The 23,335-nt window shown below is 40.5% G+C and overlaps 1 protein-coding gene across 1 annotated transcript in view; it reads right to left on the bottom strand.

Annotated features, from left to right (window-relative positions):
• LOC124161384 (zinc finger protein 2-like) overlaps positions 1 to 23,335 on the bottom strand; it is a 37,835-nt gene that overhangs the window by 2,830 nt on the left and 11,670 nt on the right. The window contains exons 2-5 of the mRNA XM_046537700.1: positions 13,256 to 13,559; positions 9,394 to 9,747; positions 8,901 to 9,070; positions 1,372 to 1,537 (exon numbers count right to left, since the gene is read on the bottom strand). Coding sequence (XP_046393656.1) covers positions 1,372 to 1,537; positions 8,901 to 9,070; positions 9,394 to 9,747; positions 13,256 to 13,559 — 994 coding nt within the window. The remainder of the gene's footprint in view (positions 1 to 1,371; positions 1,538 to 8,900; positions 9,071 to 9,393; positions 9,748 to 13,255; positions 13,560 to 23,335) is intronic.

The following is a 23,335-nucleotide window of genomic DNA, read 5'->3' on the forward strand; positions in this document are numbered from 1 at the left end:
TCCTGCCTTCATATTCTCGTATTGTAAGGCTTTCCCGCATTGAAAGCTCACTCTTGCCTGAGTTCAGTCCGTCATGTTACTGGAGTGGCAGCGAAATTGTTGAGAGCTCCTTCGCTGAGTGACCGGAGCTGAAGGAGTGGAACAGATGGTGCTCGCCGAAGATCACTGGTAAGTGACGGTTCTTTATCATTCTTATGATAAACGGTGTTAATTATTAAATATAAGATATGTTCTCTCGATGGTTTCCGGGTTAGCTTTCGTGGCCCGTGCTGGCAGACCTGATCTGATGATGTCGCCAGCATAGGCCACGAAACTTCATCTTAAAAACACCTTGACGCAGCTCACCCGGAAACCATAGAGAGAACTGCAATCCACTGCAGCGAGAGCCTCGAACAGAAATTTGCTAAGGCAGGTTACATGTCATTGCGTAGGTTAGCACTGAAAACATTTTTGAAATTGTGAGAATGCGAGCTCGGAATTAGAGCAGGGACTATTTTGCCATCTCGCACCCATGCATTCTCGCATGCGTGCTGGCAATTGACTGCTATACACGACACAATTTTGACTGCGCCTGCGTACAATCGTCATATTTCTTAATGACGTGCCCGTGTAAAACGGCCTTAACGATATGTAACTTCATGTCGTAGCCAGCGAGGGATCGGGTTGGTGCTGGTGGCTAGAGTGCTGACTTCCCACCATGTCGGTCCGGGTTCCGATCCTGGCGGAGATTTTTCAAAGGCTACTCAATCCCTGCTTGAGCGCTTCGTGGAGGGCACTTAGGAACGGAAAATGGGAAAAACGAATTCCCATATCTATCCGTTCGGCAAAGCATCTCTCTTAATGTATCGCCTCTCTCGGACCTGGAAATATAGTGCGGCTCTAATATTATGTTCTACGTGTCGCTCTTAAAGATATCCATATATATCAAGCAATCCAAGCCTGGCGCGCAGCCTCCGAGTCTCCAGCGGCTCCCAGACTAATTCGCTTAACATCTGGGTAATGCTTTCTGTACGCCCGTAGCATTTTTTGACGAATCGCGCTGCTTTTATTTGTAATTTATTGAGTTTACGGATTAAGTCTTTCTGCGCCGGATCCCATATGCTCGCTGTATATTCAAGGTGTGGTTGGACGAGTGCGAAATAGAACGTTCTATTTCTTTGTCACCCGAAAATCTTCTTACAATACGGTTGAAGAATCCTAACTTCTTCAGGGCTGTACCGCAAATATTCCTTATGTGTATTCCCCGCGATTGGTTCGAAGTTATCGTAACTCCCAGGTACTTAACTTTGTCTTTTGCCTTCATGGTAATACCATCTATAGTTCTTTGTGCCCTCGAAATCTCTACTGAGGTAGGCTTAGCAGTCATCTCACCTGTGTGAAGGAAGAGGTGGTTGCGGAGGTTGGTGTGCTTGCTGAATCCTCGGTTGCAAATGGGACATCGGAAAGGCCAGCAGCCGGAGTGCACGTAGGCGTGGGACCTCAAGTCCCCGGGGGTCGGAAAGGACTTCCCGCAGAGCGAGCACTTGTGAGGCTTATCCTGTTGGAAAACAGAGCGAATTCATTAATGGCAATAATAATATAATAGTAATAATAAACCCACAAGTGTCGGATGACAAATGCAGAAAATTTCATAATGCTCCCGTAACGATACAGTACATTACAAGTGGATGCACTAATTTATCACAAAAAGACTACCTACACAGACACAATCAAATCCAGGGGCGGCCTGGCTAGGTCGGGTAGTTGACATTCGCCGAGGGTCCCGAGCTTTTGGGTCCCCCATAACGCTGGTGTCTATCGTGAAGCGTGTACGAAAGGCGTAACAAAAAGACATTACTTGAACCAAAGTATTTTTTGCAAATTTTAAAATTCGACCTTTTCATTAGTTACTTTATTTACAACACATTCTGAGCCGCTTCTATAATGTCTGATTAAAATTTTGCGGAGTATGAAAGCTAAGGTAAACTAATCCTTGCGTTTGATATCATGGGTTTAACGATACGTTATTCTGAACTGCTTTTACTTACCATAACTTACTAACACTCTCGAGATAAGGCTTTGGCTGTACCGTGTTCCGGTTGACACTAACCAGACATTACAAAACCGGCCCTCAGTGTGAGAAGATCATTAAAAATATAATTAAAATAAAGCCGTTAGAAGAGGAATATGATGCTTTTTTGAAAGGGTTATTCAAAAAGGTTATTTTAGAGGTTTTTTTAGATGTAAGTGCAGTTTCATGGAACAAAATCACTAAATATATGATAGAACCAAAATACATAGGTACATCATTAAATTTTATAAGCTGTGAAATTCTCCCTTATTTAGTATAATTTTCTTACGAAATGACTTTTTTATGTACAGAACGGCGTCAAAATAAATTTCCGGGTATGCAATTTCGTAAAATTTTCGGGGGGAGGACCTCCGAATCTTTGGTAAGGAGGGTCTCATCATGAACCCCGGTCGAGGGCCTCGAATCACGCCAGATATCTAGTGGTCATCGTCGAGTTAAAAATAATGAGCATCATTATTTTCATCACCATCCCGTGCCACACGCTTTAGTGGTGGTTTACAAGGTATCTCGTTGATGCACCCAGGAATTAGTAAGTGGGTTTTAATTAAAATAATACCATTTCCATTCAAATAGGGTTGAGTTCTGAAATCTAACACGTATACATATTATTATTTTGTTCATGGATGGAAGCCATTATGCCATTCTTTTTTTTAAGGGGTATAAAAACATCATCAGATATCAAATGACACAAATTAATTGATAATTTGGGGGTAAAATTGAAATGCAAAGCAATTTCAATTTAAATTGTCTTGAGTGCTGACTATTCATATGAAAAACTATTTCTTTTTCGATAAAATAGACTGTATATCTGTAAAATATACACTGAATTAGTAAAATATACCCAGACAGAGCAGCTGCAGCGTTTTTCTAGCATCCTATACAAAATAGAAATAGATTTGAATTGTGTACCTTGATTCACTTTACAAACAGAGAAGAATTATTAAATACTGTACTTGAAAAATACACGGAAACCTAACAAAACGTCCACCTTTGTTTAGCGGCCATTTTCCCGCTGAACCGAACTTCTTTCCTGTGTTAGTGATGACATTTATGATAATATTTAGGGAATTCCTTTCACTTAGAAATATCAAATCTTTTCATCGTTGGTCTTTATGGTGAGATAAAACTCCCTTAAAACTTCTGCAACCGTCATGAAATTTTTAGTGTGCGAAGTAGATTCTTCTCAACATTTGACTCTGTTTCGAATTTGAAAATTTTTCGTAATTGTTTTGCCTATAATTTATTAATCTGGATTTTAGTAATAAGAAATTGAATCGGTTTAAAGCATTCTGAATTATTTTTCCATAAGATTCAGTAGTGTAATATATAGTTTTACAGATAATTTGGAAGCACTCTCTTCGTATATTGAATTAAAAATGCACAATTCTTCTCACATGTTCGCGACGAGTCATTTTTATTTTTTGGTATTTTTCAAGATGCGAACGCTGGCGTCGGGTCAAAACCCTAAATTATGATACGCAATTAATATATCCGGACAAAAAAGGCATGTCGAACAAAAGTAAATTATGAGATTGCATGGGACGCGAATCGCAAAAATATTAAACAATGTAATTTTTATTTATTAAAAAAAACCTCTCGGGTAACTTTGACTCCACGTGACTACTTAAGGGATCATCGAGTAATTCGCCGCAAAAAAAGAGAGAAATACGAACGGTTAAGAGGGATTGATCTCTGAATTTATTTTCCATGACACACCTCGGTGTTAAGTGCATGCATGCTTCCTGGATTTCGAAAAAGCATTTCATAGAGTGGACTACGTAAATTAAATGGACATTCTCAAGAGATAGGCGCAGATTGGAGGGATATGTCTCCCATACTCATTTGTAATCTGTATATGGCCTAGACTTCCCATTTGAGGGTAGCGGACGGAGAATCTGGGTGGACAAGATTGGCTGAGGGGTGACACAAGGCTGTCCTCTACCGCCGCTGCTGCCGAGTTCGCTGAGGAGATGGTAAGGGAAGCGTGGGATGAGTTAGAAGCTGGAGTAAAAGTGGGAGGAATGATGTTAAAATCAGTGAGGTTCACGTATCATCAGACCTTAATTAGCCAGTCAGCGAGGGGGCTGCAGGCTCTTGTGGATTCGTTAGACGAGCTTGGCGAGGAGTATGGCATGAGGATTAATTATTAGAAGACTATAGTTATGCGGGATGTCAGAAAGAGGATTGCATTAGCAAAGGAGTAGTTCATGAACAGGATGGAGACTATGAGAGGATCGTTACATAAGAGTTTAAAGAAAAGGTTTGTGAAGAGTTTAATCTGGAGGATAGTGCTTTACGGTGCGGAAACGTAGAATTTTAGGAAGGAGATCAAAAGAAGACTGAAGGCATTCGAGATGTGGGTATGAAGAAGGTGAAATGGACGGAAAGGAGGAGGAACGGCGAAGTGCTGGATAAGGTGGGTGAGGAGAGGCAGCTGTTAGATGAGATACAGAGGAGAAAGAAGGTATGGATGGAGCGAGTTTTTAGCGGGAAGGGGATGTCGAAAACGGTGTTGGAGGGTAGAATGTTTGGTGAAAAAGGGAGAGGTAGAAAGAGAATAGCATTTTTAGATAGAATGAAAGGGAGTGGGCCTTACACTGAATTGAATAGGGTATTGCTGGAAGGAAAGGGAGGCTCCCAGGAAACCAACCTTAATCGATAGAATACATGCACAATAATAAGTCAGGGGTGCCAACTTATAAAAATATTTTGGGGGCCCAAACCGGGTGTCTTGCCCCGGAAAATTTTATAAATAGTGAGTTTTAAAGTTTTTTTGAAGCATTTTAGAAGAGTCGTATGATCAACATTAGAAGATTACCCCAGTTTGTCTCCCCTCCCATCTTGAACTTCCCTCTTAAGTTCTTTATAGGCCTAAGTCTTAGTCTACTTAACACTAGGAGGACGGCAATTTCGCTCAACCTTGGTGGCCGGAGGGGTCAAATTTGACCCCCTTATTTTTTTCTGACTCATCCATTTATTTCATGGGATTTATGCTATGCTATTCATTAGGGATTACATAATACTTGTAAATAACGACTTTATTCTCCAATCAGATGTATTATTATAACATTTTCTCTTTTTTAAACTATTCTTGTGAGAACCTATTTCTCATGAATGCCAGCAGGTCCTCATTTTAATTTTTTTTTCAGTTATTTGTCAAGACTATTAACCGCTTTTTAGACTACAAGTACAGAAAAACATATTTTATATTGGTTAACTGAGTATTATTTCAAATGACAATAAAAATCATACTTTTTTACAATTTTTTATTTTTATAAGCCATGATTACATTCAAGGGGAACCATACATCACGGAACTAAATTCAGCTGCTGTGCATCCTTAGAAGAGAATCAATTACTTTGACAGCCCACACATGTAACAACCTTTCGCTCTAAAAAAATACATTTGTTGCACACATGTTTCCTACAAGTTTTACAAATTAGGAATCCCTTAGCATCCTTTTTACATTTCAAACGCACTTGACATTTCTTGCGCTTCGCGCTTGCTTCACACAGATTATCATCGTCCTCGATCTGCGATGGCCCCTGACGTGCGAGGGTGTTAGCAGCTGTTAGCTCCTCTACGAGAGTAAGAAGGAACTTACGGCGAGAGATCTTACAATTGTTTACCTCTCTAAAGAGAATCCAAGCATTTATCCCAGCGAGATCCAGAATGTTGCTAAAAGTGTGAAGAGGCCAACGTCGAGCTGCAGGCTTTACTGAATAAAGCCTCGCCATTTGGTCTACTATATCTACGCCGTATTTGTTTTCATTATAAAATAAAACTGTCTCTGGTTTATGTTTAGAACCTAAATTAACGGTCACATTTGGGTGCATAGTACTTACTATAAGAACATTTTTATTTTTCTTGCCTTGATATACGGTGAGTGTGACATTATCCTTTTTCAGAACTCTAGTTTCGTGCAGCTGCATGCGACAGGTTTTGATTTCAGAAGGGATCTCCCTTCGAGATCTGTTGATAGTTCCAACTACACTAGTGTTCTTACTCCTCAGAGTCTCTGCGAGGTAAAGAGAAGTAAAGAAACTATCACAAGTTATATTCCTTCCTTTTCCTAAGTAGGGGGAAATCAACTGTAGCACCACGTGATCTCCGAGACGCATATCATTTGGCCTGGAATCATCTTTTCCTAGATAGGGTAAAGCATTTATGATATACTTTTTATCCTTATCCACAGCTAGCCAAAATTTTTGCCCGTACTTATCCGGCTTACTTGACATAAATTGCAAAAATGGACAACGGGCTTTTGTGGGGAAAAGTTGTTCATCTATTGTTACGTAGGGCCCTGGAATGTAGCATGCCTGACTATTTTCAATGAAATTGCTCCACACCTCGGATATAAGCGCAAATTTGTCTGTAGCCAGTCTACTTGGCCTTGTTGATTTTATGTCAAATCTAAGAAAACGCAAAATTTCTTGAAAACGGTCTCTAGACATTGCGGCTTTGCATAAGGGCAAACCCCACTTCACTGACCATAATGATTTTATGGGAAGAGATTTGGCCCCGAGGACTCCTCTCAAATAGAAAATTCCTAAAAAAGCATCTAGCTCCTCTAATGTCACAGACCAATTTTGATCTCCAAGCTTCATTCGAGCTTCTGTTTCGGTACAATTTTTTATTATCCTGAGAATTTTTTCGTCTATAATCAGCCTCCAGGCGCTCGAGCAAGTTTCATTTATAAAGCGCTTGGCATGCGCTGTGGGTCCTGCCCTATCCACGAACACATTTTGTCTCGCAAGCCTCCCAGGAAGACCTTCATTTGGGGGCACTACTCTCCACTCACTACCATCTGCGGCATATAGAATAGTACCTATGCCATTTTCTCCCTCCGATTCTTTACCTCTTGGGAGACACATTTGCGAATCCGTGGTATCTAAAGCTGTCGTCATGACATAACCTCCACGACTCCCACGACTTTTTAGATGTCCTCGTAGGCTCGTTGCTCTCCGAACAGCTCCGATCCCTCGGCGGCCCCTACTTCCTCGAACCGCACGGCCCCTGCTTCCTTCTAAAAGCTTCCTTTTCTCTGAAAAATAATTTCAAGGAAAGAAATAAATATCTACCAGTACTATTTTTAGTACATCACATTCTCATGTTATTTCAAATTACTTACCATGCTCAATAGTATTTTTCCTTAGATCTTGCTGAGGGGGTGCACTGCTGTCTTCCAACCTTGTATCGGGGACATCTGAATCCGATTCGGAAGATGGGATGGAATGGTTTGTCAGCAAAAAAGGTTCTTCGTCGCTACTCGAATCACTATCTTCCCCTAAACCACAATCAGAACCCGATTCATTTCCACTTATGTCCTGTAAGGCTGCGAGAAGCTCCTCGTGGGATAATCCTTTCCGAGCCATAGCTAAGAACACGGACAACGAGTGAAGTTCGCTGTCGACAAGTCCACCTTCCAACAGTGCTCGTCTTCGACTGGCTTTTGAAACAAACACTGAATGGTAGGTAGTAGAAATATGAGAACAAATGATGTGAGAAAATGTAATCACCATCACCACGCAGAGACAAAGTTTCAAATCGACGCTCACTAAGCATCAAAAAACTTCGCCAGTCAACACTCCGCCTGCCAAGTAAAAAACTATCAGATTTCAAAATCAACGACGCGGACTTGTGAATGAGTAAGCTTCAAATTGAAGGAATAGACACATTGAAAGTATGAACACACTCAACGAATATCAAGTTTCAATTCAAACACCACGGTGACTGATATTTCAAGTAAACATCAGAGAGGAAATGCAAAACAAGCATGTTGATGTGGCTAAGGAGTAAAATATGGACTTTTACGACTTAGAAGGTATAGAGAGATGAGATCGTGTTTCATTAGAGTATTTTCAAACAGTTCAAAAACACATTTATAGTATAATAGCTATGATGCAAAGAAATGGGAACGTTGAAAACTCTATCACAGGGAGGGGGTCAAATTTGACCCCTCCGGGCTCGAAGGTAAAAGTTAAATTTCCAAATTAACCGTTCAACCGTTTTTTATGAAATTCACCGTGTTCACGTCTTGTCATAAAAGATGAAAAGTCACAAAAATTCAATTCAATCAGAAAAAAATTAAGAAATCGTCAGCAATTTAAAAACGCCGAGGGGTCAAATTTGACCCCTTCGGCCTTCTAGTGTTAAGCCCTCTAAAGGCCTAAGTCTTTCATTTTTTCTAGATATCCTATTCTATTCCTCCCCCTCCTCAGCTTACCTAACATCAGGAATGCCGACTTACAAAAAATATTGGGGGGGCCCAAACCAGGGATAATGCCCTGGAAAATTTTATAAGTAGTGAGTTTTAAGTTTTTTAAGCATTTTAGAAGAGTCATAAGATCAAAGTTAGAACCCTGATAACCCGACTCTCGATAACTGGACACTACGGGGAAATTTTTTCCTCGCCCCATAACGAATTTTTGAGGGGGCTCGGGTCCTCACAGGCCCCATGGAGTCGGCGCCATTGTTATGCATTCAACTGAATCAGGCGTTGTGTAGTGGAAGTTCGACATGTTGAAATAAAATGAATTTTCACTTCTCCACAATAATTTAATTTGTGCGACATGTATAGGCTCACGGAGCCATCCCTTGGCACAAGAGTCATGGAAAAGAGTCTGGTACCAGAGTCTTGGAATAGAGTCTTGTACCAGGGTCTTGTAAAAGAGTCTTGTGCCAGAGTCTTGGACAAGAGTTTTGTACCAGAGTCTTGGAAAAGTCTTGTACCAGAGTATAGCTCCGTGAGCCGAAACGCCTCGTACGAATTAAATTATTGTGGAAAATGCAAAATCATTCAATTTTAATTTTCAATTTATACTAATACCTTGGTGTGCGTCATGCGGTGATAGTAGAGGTTGGAGCTGGCGGTGAATCGTTTGCCGCAGACGAGACAGGCGTGAGGCCGCTCCCCGCTGTGAATGCGGCGATGCGTGTTCAGCGACGAGGACGTCGAGAAGCGCTTGCCGCACTCCCCGCACCCGTGCGGCTTCTCTCCTATTAGACGAACGAGGAAGGAAATGCCGAGTTTTATACAGAATTAGCTCCCCCTACGCTTACCCACGTACCCCCCCAAGACGCTTAAAAAATACACAAGATTTTTAATTCGGTTACCATTACGTTCGTTTAGTTTTGCGTATTACGGAGTATCATTCATTTGATTTCAAATTAATAAATTTATATGATATTAAAATAAAGAGAATATTTCGTACAGTATTGTTGTATGCTATTTTTAAACTCAAGTATGAGGAGAGCTTTTGTCGGTCAGACCCTTGTGCCCCCCACCCCAGAAAAAATCCTGGATCCGCCCTTGTTCTCACCTGTGTGTGTTCTGGAGTGTCTCTTGAGGAGCGAGGGACGATCGAAGCCCTTTCCGCAGACGGAGCACGGAAGCAGGGGCCTCCGTCGCCCCTTGCGCGCGTCCGCCTCCAGCGGTGGCCTCGCGTCACCCGCCCTCGCCACTCCACTCAAGGCGGACGATCCCCGCGCTCCGCCGCACGAGGTGCTGTCCGGCGATTCGCGACGACCCAACTCCTCGCCTTCCTCCTCGCGATAATCCTCCACTGTCTTCTCTGGACGTCTCTCTTCATTCACCTCCATCACCTCCTCTTCTTTGGGGTCTTTGGATGGACTGCTAAGGGTGGGTTGACTCGCGGATGTCGGAGCGAAGCCTCCTAGCGAGAGGTCCAAGGGACCGTCTCGAGTGTTAGGATATGAAATTATCAAATTAACCCTCTTAGAGTCACGGGCGGATATATATTGGGTTTTGCTCCACTACTTAATCTTGTTATTGCTTAAGTAAAAATCTGGAAGTATAGGTTTGTTTAAAGAATTACGATTCAATAATGCCGCATAAACGCAAAGTTTTACTTTTGGTAAAGGGCTGATTGTTTTACCCCAGATAAAAAATAGTGCTACATTCGATTAATTAAGGATATTTATCAGCTCAAGGGTAGACCAAATTTATTTTCATATTAAGTTAATTAATTTTATTTTATCCTTTACCTAACGTGTTAGAATATAATAAACAACAAAAATTCATTTTTAGTAAAATAAAAATATATTACATTTTATCTAAAAAAGTGACTCCATATCGTATTTTTTCATATCGTGCAACAAAATTCTTAGATATACTTTGGTACTTTTCGCTAGTGCCCCCAAATTTCGTGGGCACTAACAAGGGAAGTCCCTTAAGTGTCGCCAGCAGATCTCGTTCAAATTTTGCTAGGAGATAGGAAATTTATACCCATGAGATGCTGTTTCGGTTTCAGCCGCCCACGCTCAATACTTTTCGATGAATTAGCGACGGAATAATACATAATACGCCTAAATGTATGCAACCCGAAAAAATAGTCGGTGCTCTTCATCTTAGCAACGGAGAACAAGGGGCTAATATTATGTTGTGGGTTTCATCAATTTAGGACTTTACTTTCCGTCGCTAATATTTCGAAAAGTATGGAGAATGTGGAGCTGAAACAAAAACTTCACCTCCTGGGTATTCATTTCCTACCTATCACCTAGCAAAATTTGAACGAGATCTGGTGGTGACACTTAGAGGGACTTTCCTTGTCACTGCCACAACCGATATGCCGGCTTTTTCTCCACCGGCGAGTAGTACCATGAGCCGATATATCGGTTCGAGGGTGGACCAATTTTAAATCGTAATAAGTCAATTAATTTTATTTTATCCTTTACCTAATGTGTTAGAATTTTATTAGCAACAAAAAAATCCTCACTTCAGACCGAAGTCATTGCTATTCCCATTAAAAATAAAATATCACGATTTAATAGTTAACTCTCACTTTATTTATGGGTAAAATATTGCAGTACATTCTCTTATGTAGGTCAAAAACTTGGGTTGAAATTTCAAATTGATTTTGCAGTTTTTCCGGTAATCGTGAACAAAGAAACTCCCATATACTTTAATTAATCTAATAGCATGATATCCATCACCCCGAAAACAGCACAATGAGTCAAATCTGATGCTTTCCCGGCGAATATATTCGAAAAAGGTTATTCGGGCTTCCAGACGGGTGGTCTCCCTCCTTTCTGCCGAACTAATATTAATAAATAATTAATAATTAATTTCTTAACATTTGGGCAGAATGGAGGGAGACCACCCAGCTGGAAGCCCGAATAGCCTTTTTCGAGCACAATGAGTCGTTTACAACAAACTGCAATGGACAAAAGAACTCTAACATCCATGTCCTGACGAAATATTTGAGGTTTTTCCGATTGATAATATGCTAAATGTTTATCGAATTGCCTACTCGAGAAAGAAATATGTGCTCATTCACTGGATTGAGGAAACGTGACCAGACGGGACTTGAAACCACTAAATTAATTTTCGTAGCCGAGGAATGCACCCCGCCACGACCAAAGTTTTATTCTATCCATTTTTTTATTACACGTAAAATAACAAGAAGTATCCGGTCACTAGTATGTCATCATCAGGTCTTTTTCGTAATTAAATTTGATCAGTACAATATTGCTGTCTTTTAATTAGTGTGTAAATTATGTCTCAATTAATATCACCTGGCACGATCGATATAAAGAAATGGTTTACAACTAGTTCGGACACTCTTCTTCATGTACGCCGAATTTTGTCAATTCGTGGCGGTAACAAATCTGACGCTGGAGTGCTGCTGATAGTGCGTTATTTATAGACTCAATGTAATTTTCAGTGGTGTTTGGTGTTCCTAGATGTTTTAGCTCAATTTTAGCCAAATTGATGGATATATTCCAAGGAGGAAGTTGGCCATTGAAAAATATCTGACTTATCCGGCTTCGAATCTCGGCTATGTCAAATAATTTTTCATAGTGAACTTCATCTTTGGTGTATACATAAAGCACGTATGCGCGTGACTGCGAGCAACGTCACTTGTTTCATGCAGATCTTTCAAATTGATGGAGCTTAATATTATGTATAATATTAAGCTCCATCAATATATGGACTCTTAAGCAAACCAAAAACCCCCGAAAACATTGGCGTAGCCAAGAATTTCGTTCGGGGGGTCCAAGACCAGGGTGGAAAATTAAATAACACGATACTAACAATAGGTAGATTATTTTTAACTAATTTTAACACTTTTCATAAACTAAAAAACTTCATTTGTCAAATAATTTCTTTGTAAATTCATATTTTTCAATATCTTGTTTTCTTTTATAAAGGAAAGTTATTGCTTTTTTATGTTTCGGGTGAGTCCGGACCTCCCCCCTCGTTACGCCACTGCCCGAAGAGAACTGAATCCGTACGAAACTGCAATTTCGTGCGTTTTCGAGATGGCCACACGTTTTAACCCGTAACAAAACTCGGAAAACAACCCTGTAAAAAAACCAATTATGACTTTTTGGAGATTTAATGAATGGAGTTCATTGTACCTACCTGAAGTATCGATTGGTGGTAGGTAATCATAAAATATTTCTATTATATGCCTGATTTGTTTAGACCGGTACGAGATTGGATTTGAATCAGAAAGGTGGTCGCCTAGTAGCAGGGCCGGCCCTAGCAGGTGCGGGGCTAGGGATGAACCTTCAGTGCGGGGCCCTTCACTTAAAATATTAAACTCTATACCCCATCTACAAACTCGAGCATTTTGAATCTCTACCACTCTCTGGTTAAGTATGTGTTCCCCTCCCAAATTCAGACTTCGTAATTACGCCGTTATGATACCATCACGCAGTTGAGTTCAAAATAGTATAATACAAATAAAATTAATAATTACATTTATTCATAAAATTATAGCGTGAAATAAACATAAAAAGCGCGCTTTTTCAATAGGTACGTATTTTAACCGCGCCTGCTCTCACTCATGTCAAGTTCTCTCACTCGTTGTTATCACTCACACGACACAGTGCTGTACTGACAAACGCAATTGCACAATAAAAATTACTGCATTATTATTCCTTTTTCATAATATTATTTTTTGTCTAGCACGGACTTAACAATACAGCAATAGTTGAAATTGCGTTTTCAAACTATCGTATATTTTAATTTTTTTTCACGAACGCGGGCCCCCCAAAAGCGCGGGGCCCGGGGCGGTCGCCCCGGTCGCCCCGCCCTAAGGCTGGCCCTGCCTAGTAGTAAAAGCATTGTCAGATTGAATTAGCCGATTTCCTGATTAAATGGTGTACTTAATTTATTTTGGGAATATTTACGGCAGTGAGTGGTGAGTTTCTTACCTTGGTAATAAGTCAGCATGCTCTTGCAAGCATTGGGGTAATGGTAGTGATCTATATTTTTCCTTGAAACCATGGGGATCATTTTTTCTTGGGATTTCTCTATAAAGTTCCTTGGATTCCACACGATCTGTTCTCCCAGTTGAGAGAAAATATCTTCGCTCTGGTGAAGGTCCACTAGAGTTTTATGTGGCAAGCCATTGGCTGGTGACCCAATGGCTGCCATGTCAGGAGCAGATGCAGATCTTGTCTTCGCCGACGCCGAAGGTATCTGAAGCAGGCTTTTTGCAGCGTAAATGAATGGAACCTGGAAATAGCAACCGAATAATTTTCCAGTGTTTTAGAATGTTTTTAATAATGCCCGTCGTCGTATCATGATATTATCAAAAGTTTTATTTTCTCCGTTGAAGCTTTCGGGAGTGATTATAGATTTTTGATTTTTTTTCTGGTGTCTAACAGGAATAGTCTCCTTACGAAAAAATAATATTACCTAAATATTTAACTTCCCGGAAAAAATAGCAGCTCGAAATGCAAAATATGAGTTAGCGCGTCAAAAACCAATAGGTGGAAAGGTTTGGTCGTTTGATTCGAACTAAGGTCCATAATTGTAATTTCTATCAATTTGAATCACATTGCGTTTGTAAATTCGGTTTGTAATTCCAAAAACTAATGAAAATTAAGGATAACCCACTAGATATCCACGGATGTTCCTTTTAGGTTTGTTCACGCGTCAGGTAATAAAATGCCTACGTTTCGTCCCCGATGCTGGAGACTTCCGCAATGTTTAGCATCTGAATTTTAATACTTGGCTCAGGAACTAATCTAAAAGGAACATCGGTGGTCATCCATAGACCTAGAAAGTTTTAACCCAGTAAATAGTTTCTTGGTAACCCACTCACGCCAGCAACGAAAGTTTCTCCGTTTATTTATGTCCGATTACTATTAAATGTAGTATTATACTGATAAGCTTGCATTAAAACGCACGCAAGTAGTTTATTTTAAAAATCCTACCTATCTGTCCCTATCCAGTATCCACGCTCATTGATTCTTTCCTCAGCATTATAATAATCACTTCCCCTTTCATAATGTTTCAAAATAATTTGTCGATCCACGGGATTAACACCAAATATTTTACGGAGAAACTGAAAAGAAATATCCATCTACTTTTTGGAAGAGATAGGTATCTATAACTCCGTATTAAGCATTTAGGTGTAGACATACCTGCTAAGGCGCGGGGTGATCCCTTACGTCCTCCGGGACACGCTTTGATCGACTGATCCGATAAAAGGACATCTCCCGCGCCCGACCCTAGAAGAAGACGACTGAGGACTCCCCCTTACCGCCACCTTCTCATGCCAACGCCCTCCCCTCTCCCTTGACCCCCGCTTAAAGCCTCGACCGATTAATTGTGTCGTCCATGCTACCCACATCTCGCACCTCCCACACCCCCTACACCTGTCAAACGATTTTCCCGCCATTTCACTTCCTTGAAACTGCCGCCATTTTTCTACGCAGGAATGAAGCGTAACACTACTACCTCCGCCGCTTTTATTTGGACGGCCTGCGTGAAACACTGAGAATGCGCTCCCAATGTTGTTCTCGTGACAGCAAGGGTGGATCCAGGGATCTTTTCTGGGGGGCTATAGGGGTTTTACAGGCAAATTATCTTCTCATACTTGAAATTTAAAAAAAGGATTAAACAATTACTGTACGAAATATTCTATCCAATTCAATATGAAAGTTATTGATATGAAATTATATGATTGAGGCTCCGTAATACACTAAACAAAACAAACCTAATGTAAACTGTTTAATAATTTTGTCGATTTTTTAAACGTCTGGGGGGCGCGTGCCGCCATCCTCCCCTCCTAAATCCGCCTATGCGTGGCAGAGTTCAATTAAGTCCAGATTTTATATATCCCCTTTTTAAATGTTAAAATTCATGTTATTTTTAAAACATTTAAGCCTTAGGGGAAGCATTATTGTTATTTTTTTCGGAATTTTAGGCAATTATTACTAGAGAATCGTACAAAGTTTCGTCGCTTCTTGAAGTATTATAATAACAGATTTCAAGAAACACAATCAATTATACACATTCGCACCGCTTATTTTTTGGGACACTTCTCTTTCACATAAAACATCGATGCATTATTTTGTATCTCCCACACAAGTTAGACCTATCAAAATATTTTCCCGCCTTCTCACTTCCTCGATAATGCCGCCATTTTCCTATGCAAGAATGAAGCACAGCCTCCGAAGATGTAGAGGGCGGAACACTATACCTCTGCCGCTTTTATTTATTTAGAGAAAGGATACATTCCCAGGGCCGCCGTAGGCACACAGTGTTCACCTTCGGGTAACCTATCCACAGGAACCTCAAGGTAGTTACATGTAGGTAATAGATACATTATAGATAGTAGTTACCTCTACCGGGACATTCATATGAAACATATCCTTCGTATACCGTCGTACTATGGTAGACGTGATCACGAGCAGAAAATGAAGGAAATGGACTGCAAAACAGAGAGATTAAAAATGTCATTCTTTCCTTGCACTTATAGCAACGGAGCCTTGATTTAAAAAATAAATGGCGCCACTTGCTAGGACGACTCATTCCATGTTTTATTGTTTTTGTTTTTCCATTGTTCTAACCTTGCATGAATTTGCTGTAGGAATTACTAACCTTGGGCAAGTTTTGCCTTTGCGAGAATATGGACTTATACTATGCTATTAAGCATGGAACTTTAATGACCGCGTGGTTTGCATGTGGATCCTCTTACATGCTGTTAAGTGGTGATTGATCATCCCCTGCAAGGCGAAGGCACCCAAGAGGTGGTTCGCAGGGTTTTATGGAGATGTATTTAAAGTTTAAACGGCCTCTGCGAATCACGCGAAATGCACTTCAAATGGTATTCTCATGGCAGAGTTCAGTATATACGAAGGTTGCCCAGGAAGTAACGCACCACAATTTTTTTATCAGCCGACAACAATGAAGAGAATGCGAAACATCACATATTATGCATTATCTTAAGTTTCATGGGTGTTCGCGCAAAATTTCTGGCTCTCACAACAGATAGCATAGCCGCAGGACAATTTCAAAATAGTGTCTGTAAGTGATATACATTACAAGCAGCGTTCCGGCATTGAATTTCTCACTGCAGAGAAAAGAACTGCAGTGAATATTAAAAAACGTTTGTCCAAAGTCTAGGGAGCATCTGCTGTCAACATGACTACAGTTAGGCCCTGGGCTAAGAGGGAGAGGACATCAAAAGGACATCGGTTATTTTATTATTAAATTTTAAATTTATTTCCATACCACCGAAAAGTCTTTTACATTGGTTATTTATTTAGTATGGTCTTTTACATCGTGGTTATGAGCATGTTAACAGTTTAACGTGCACAAACAACCATGCTGATTGGCTGGCGAAGACTTTACCCCGCCGCCACCGAAGTTAAGCGGTGCTCCAGGATTTGGAGCTGTCGGGGACCAGAACAAGGATTAGTACCAACAGGGTACACAAGCCCTTGTTTCACGCCGGCAGAAGACCATTGAACGGGACGGAGATTGAGTGGACTAAGAGGGTGTGTAGTTGAAACATCATTCTTTCGTGTGCGTAATTTTCAAGATATACAATAAATAAATTCCGAAGAAAAGAAATGGTGCATTACTTTCTGGGCAACCCACGTAGTTCAACTTTTATATCTTGTCGCATGCCTCATTTCATGTAAAAATTCATCAAAATTTAAAATATTTAAGCATTAGGGGAAGCATCCATATTATTTGAAGCTGAATATTAGGTAAGTGCTTATTACCATTGACCAATAAAATGTTTTGCCGCTTCTTACAGTTTCCTTAAGGCAGAGTCCAGGAAACATAAACAAATATTCACATATATTCATGCTTCCCGTTCATATTAATATTCATTGCTTATTTTATGGACCCTCCTCTTTCACTTAAAACATCAACGCATTTTTTTTTTTTTAAAGTCTTTAACAAGTATTTCGTAGTGAAATTGACCTCTCAACAAGGAGAGTTGAGTCTTCTCAAGCTTACTCCACTGGACATCATGAGCAGAGGCGCAGCGAGGGGCGGGTATTGGGGGATAAACCCCCAATACCCTCTACAGCTCAGAGAAATTTTTAAGTTAATTCATAGAGTAAGTATATTCTTACTTATAGAGTAATATATACTTACTCTATGGTTAAATCCATTTTACTTAATTGCATTAATATTACTTATAGAATTGTGGAAGGATTTATAAAATATCCCTGAGAAAGCCGTAAAACTCACTATTTATCCTAAAATGTTTCTGGGGAGGGCCCCCGCACTTTCCGCTTACCCTGGCGGGTATGCCGTACCCCCAAATATCCCAGTATTAGTTGCGCCTAAAACCCCTCCCAGCCTTAATTCCTAGCTGCGCCCCTGATCATGAGTATAATTAGTCAAAAAATCATACTTCTTGCAGGTATGAGCAAATTATCTCCTTTACACCCATATATCTTTGGGTATTTTCCAGGGCTCTAAACCACGCCTATTTTTCGATCGATTTTCTCCAACGTCCAATGCGGAATTCGCGCCTCATTGCGCAGTCGTTGCTGGGAGAGTGCGGGCGACAGCGTCCAATTGTGGTTTTTGGGGGAAGGGCAAGGCGGGAACTTTAGTGCGCAGAATCCTCAGCCCACTCCATTAACGGGAGTATATCGACTAGGAAACAAAATCGTTGGGTTTCCAGGGAAGGTGACAGCCAGGAAAATATTTTCTGAAATGTGAGGATATTTGCTCAAGGTTTCTCATTTATCACCGGTATGTTCTGATTGATGGTGACAAGACGTTTTAAAAGGTGATATTTTTTTAATATTTGAAAAGAACCCTTGTTCAAAATCGACGAAAAAGGTGCGAAGGTGGCTATACTCCATCACACATGGAAACTTGTGTGTGAGCCTAGTGCTTGAGAAAAAATGTAAATATCTGTTAAAGTTTCACTGGCAAATAATTCGCATGCAATGTATTAATGTTTCATTGACAATAAGTACAGTGATGCAGTAGGAGTTGGGTTTTGGGCTTGTTATTCGAATTTCTCCTCGCTCACAATCAAATTCGGATTCTAAATCATCAAGATTTTGTAAAATTCTGTAAAATTAGAGGATAAATGAAGTCTTCGCAATGCAATCTTATGAAAAATAATTGTATAAATTTTTATTTATTTTGAGACAATGAATATATTTTTTTACAAATCTCTCTTTAGACGTTATTTAATCTGGTATGTATGTTTCACCGCTCCACCGAACTGCACACTTGGATTTTTGCACAGTTGTTGTAGTATAAAGTATATCGTGGATTGTTTAAGCTTTATTCTCTTGTTTCACAAGATATAGTCATTCATTACTACGACAGTGATTTACACTCACTTTATTTAAGATTAAAAGCTTTCTTCATAACCATAGCCACTATAAAAGACTTATTGTCAGTTGAAAACTCCTTCAGGCATTTTCTGGCTTCGCCATAAGCTTGAGTTTAATCGAGTTTTTTAATGATTAATTTTTTACAGCAGTATATCCAAGTATTAAAATTGTAAAAATTATGGCTATTGGTGTATGTGAATTCGATATTTTATTATATTCTTAATATCCTCATTCTAATGGAATATTACTAACCTAATCTAGTGATGTAAGTACACTTGTTACCTCTGGTTTTCACCGGAGAGGTATAGTATCCAATCCAACCTTTAATGAAAATGAAAAAGCAGGAGCAATTTCCACAATTTTACATTTATTTATACGACCGGTTTCGCTTTTCAGCATCATCAGGTACAAAAATATCATGTGCGCTGTGCTTAAATAGGAAGGTAGGAGGGGGTGGTGGGCGGTAAGGCGGGGGAAGGGGATGGAGGGAGGGTGTACAGTCACGGGGCTTGGGAAAACTGAGGATGGGGTCAGAGAGGAGTATGACAAATACACTAATTGTCCTTAATTTCTTCCTCCAAGGGGAAGGTGGGAAGGCCTCTGGTACCCTCTCCGCTGGGTTCCAACGCTCCAGTCGCTCGGTCCGGTCAGCTACCCCTGGATGCCTCATGGTGTCGGCCGTCGAGGAGGATGAGGGGAGGGGGGGCATTTTCATTATGTCACGTTTCCACTCCATCTCGCCAGAAACCTCAGACTATATTCCAACCTTTAACTTGAAGAAATAGATGGCAAATTTGAGAATATTGACTCCAAGTTTATGAATGGTACTAACTATAAAAAATGTATCGATCTCAATCGTTCCAAACTTTTTAAATAGTGGTTTTATCTTAAGGTAACACTTTCCATGGAATAAAATATCTTTTTTATATGGATTCGAACCCGAATCATTATATTAACGCCAGCTTCTCGGCCAATAAAGCCACCAAGGCATCTTCATGTTGCTGTTTTGGGGGATCCCTGCTCGATTCCTGGTCAAGACAAATGATTTTTTCCCTGTGGAATTTTAGAAATATTGGAGGCATTGTAGATGTAGGTGCGAGGAGAATAGAGAAGAGAAATAGGACGAAGAGGAAATACGAGGTGGTAGTCATGGTGGGCTAGGAGAGGGAAGCTCAACTTAAATGAGATGTGCAGCAGACAGAGAGATTAGGTGACGCCAGAACTGAGGGAGTAGGGGGTGCAAAGGAAACGTGTTTGAGGGAAGAATGTTGGATAAGTGGGGAAAAGAGAGGAAGAGAATAGGATACCTACTATGAGTAGATAGAACGAAAGAGAATAGGTATTATGATGATTTTGACTTGAAAAAGGATATACCATGTAGAGAGGAAGGACAGGTGCGGTCAAGGCCGGAGCCAGAATGTTTTCTGGGGAGGTGCTAGGGCCTGAAAGGCAAGCAGTCTTTTTATATTTGAGATTTAAAACAACATTCAACAATTACTATACAAAATGTTATCTTTATTGCAATATGCAAGTAATAAGTATGAAATTAAATTATTAAGGTTCCGTAATATAAAAAAACAACACAAACGTAATAATAATGGATGTTTGTGATTGTTAAATGTTATCAACCCCGATATAAAGGCCGAACAGTGCTGTTTTCGGTGGTGTGTGAAATAAATAAATAAATAACCGTATTGAAAATTTTTCCTATTTTTTAAGCGTCTGGGGGTGGGGCGTGCCCCCGTGGCCCCCTTAAATCCGCCAATAGTTGGAGTCAATGCATATTTTGCTCCTTGTGAATCTGCCGTAACCGGAAAAATACATTTAGCAATGATCAGGGGCGCCGACTTATAAAAAATATTGGGGGAGCCCATATCGGAGGTCTTGCCCCAGGAAGAGGTTAAATTGAAAGTTTGTCGCAGCACCGAAACACTATCATGATTCACACCACTTGATTCAGTTAACCTGCTTAACCTTATAATTATTTGTTTCAACACTCATTGTTGAATTTATTTTAAAAGGTAACTATCGTCAAGCATGGGAAATAAAAATCACCAATATATTTTTGTGATATCACAAAGCATAATATAACTTACTTATTTTCTTGAATTATTGAGGGGGCTCCGCCCCCCCAAACGAATCTTTGAGGGGGCTCGGGCCCACTCAGGCCCCATGGAGTCGGCGCCACTGGCAACGATACATATTTTGAGCTTCAAATGCTGATAATTTGAAGCGGATTTTTAGGATACACAACCTTGGCCGCAGGTAGCTTTTACTTGGAGTCCCCACCGTGGTGCACCGTCAAGGCGGGTGACAGGCTGCCATTGTACTTACCTTGAAATCATTTTTATAAATCTTTATTTTTTTGCAAAATAAAATATTTTATTCGGGGGTGCTGAATGCTTAGCTGCTAATAACAAAGTTGGGGTATCTTCTTGTCGATGAGCCACGGATCCAGGGTAAAAACTGATTTTACCTCCATCTTGCCGAAGAAAAGAATGCACAGAGCCCCATTATGTGACGACATAACAGAAAAAGTACCTATACAGGTGCACTTTGCGTAGCATCTACATTGTACTGTGTTAAATTTATTCATTAATATCTACATCTATATTCTACTCGCCGAGCCGCCTCAATGGCCGTGTGGTAGGAGGAGAGCGGACACTTGCTATTAACCTGTATGAGAATCCTAAAATATAATAAATAGATGCCCGTATGGCGGATTTTACTGTCGTAGTTCGACTAAAAAATTTTTAAATCCTTTTATTTTTCATAAATGCCAATTCCCCTACTCATCACTTTGGTAAAATATCATACTTGCTTTATCGTTTGCAGGCCCGTTGCGAGGGCAGGGCAACCAAGGCATTTTGCCCTGGGCGCAGCAAGTTGGGGGCGCACCGTGTTCGCCGACTAAATATTTTTTTTTATTTTGACAAACAACGTTATTTGCTGTGTGGCGCTCTCAGCTCTCTTCAACACAATTTAATGTCGCAAAACCCATCCATACATGACATCGGCTTATGCGGTTGGCAAAAGTTTTTTTTTACCGATAATTTGCATCCTGCATAAATGGTGATATCCCCCCAGAAGTGAGAAACGAGAAGTTGACGAATTTTAGTAAGTAAGCAAGTAAGGCAAGAAAAATTCCATTATAATATTTAATAAATATTCTTCTATAGTACTATGTATTTTCATTTCGAAATTTTTAAATAATCTTGAATGTTTTACTTTCACAATCAATAAAATATATTAATCATGAAATTTTGTTTTTCAATTATATTTTCAAATCTCCCGATTGCAGATATATCAATGTTATGGGGGGGGGGGGGGCACGATCCCAGTTTGCCCTGGCGCCAGATCTGCTAGCGACGGACCTGATCGTTTGTAAGGGCCGGTTTTATAAAGCTCAGTTTAAAAAATTTCAGAACATTGAAATCGTCATTAACGAATTCTTCCATTTAAGGTTATGAATTCAGCTAAAAATGACTCGAATCACTTTACTTTGCTGTAACTTAAAAAAAACACTAAATTTAAGGTTCTAGCTTTATCAAGTGCCGGTTAACGCTGAACAGACATTATAAAACTGGCCCTAAATGTGCTTCATACACTCAGTTTTACTTATCCTATCGTCTTTATTAGCCAAAACTCGTCAGACTAGACTCTAGTCCAATATCCTGCCCCGTGAGACACCTTTCCTTCGCTCAAGTTCCTTGCCGTATATCATTATGGTGGCGTGTGGTTTTTTCCAAGTATGTGGACGCCCGCGATCGCCCAATAGACGCTCAATTTCACGGAGGAAAGTGAAGCGGCGGGAGGCGCGTCCCTAATTCATCAAATTTTCGCCGAGTCAGCGGCCGTCGCTTACCCTCAGGGGCTTGACAACGCCGTGTCATCGAGCGGTGGCGTCTCACAATGGCGCGAGAAGAGGATGGGTAAAGACCACGCTCCGCGCGATAGGTTCGCTACCATTTCGGGTGGAGACCACGTAGGTATCACGTTTATTTAGAGTTCTTTCTTTATCTGGTCTTTGCCGTGTAATGGGGGCTCACCCCCCCCCCCATGGAGGCGATTTATTGGTAGGTGTGGACAGCTGTGGTGGCCGTCCAAGGGAACGGATTGATTGGCTCTCCGGGGGTCATCGTAGACGATCGCATATGACCTCGAGATCGGAGAATCGGTCCCCAAAACGGACGGGCTTGTTCGAGGATTCTATGACTCCAAGGTAGCGTCTATTTATTCCCGCAGACCAAGGATGTCGACCTACAAAAAATATTGGGGGGCCCAAACCAGGAATCCTACCCCGGGAAATTTTATAAGTAGTGAGTTTTAAGTTTTTTAAGCATTTTAGAAGATTTATATGATCAAAGTTTGAACCCTGATAACTCGAATCTCGATATCTGGACACTCCGGGGAAAATCTACAAGCCTGACACATTTTTTCCTCACACCCATAACGAATTTTTGAGGGGGCTCGGGCTCAGGCCTCATGGAGTCGGCGCCACTGCCGTAGACAGTAAGCAGTTAGCTTTGCAACGCGAGGTAGACTGCTAAAACATTTGCTCAAACTCACATCTCGCTAAAATTATCTACACATAAGTGTCACAAATATGTCAATACGCTTCGTGATTGCATAGGTATAAAAACAAAATATGTGACAGTTGCGAAGGAGAGGCAATTTCAT

Source organism: Ischnura elegans, chromosome 6 (genome assembly GCF_921293095.1).
Source record: "Ischnura elegans chromosome 6, ioIscEleg1.1, whole genome shotgun sequence".
Classification (NCBI taxonomy): Eukaryota; Metazoa; Arthropoda; class Insecta; order Odonata; family Coenagrionidae; genus Ischnura; species Ischnura elegans.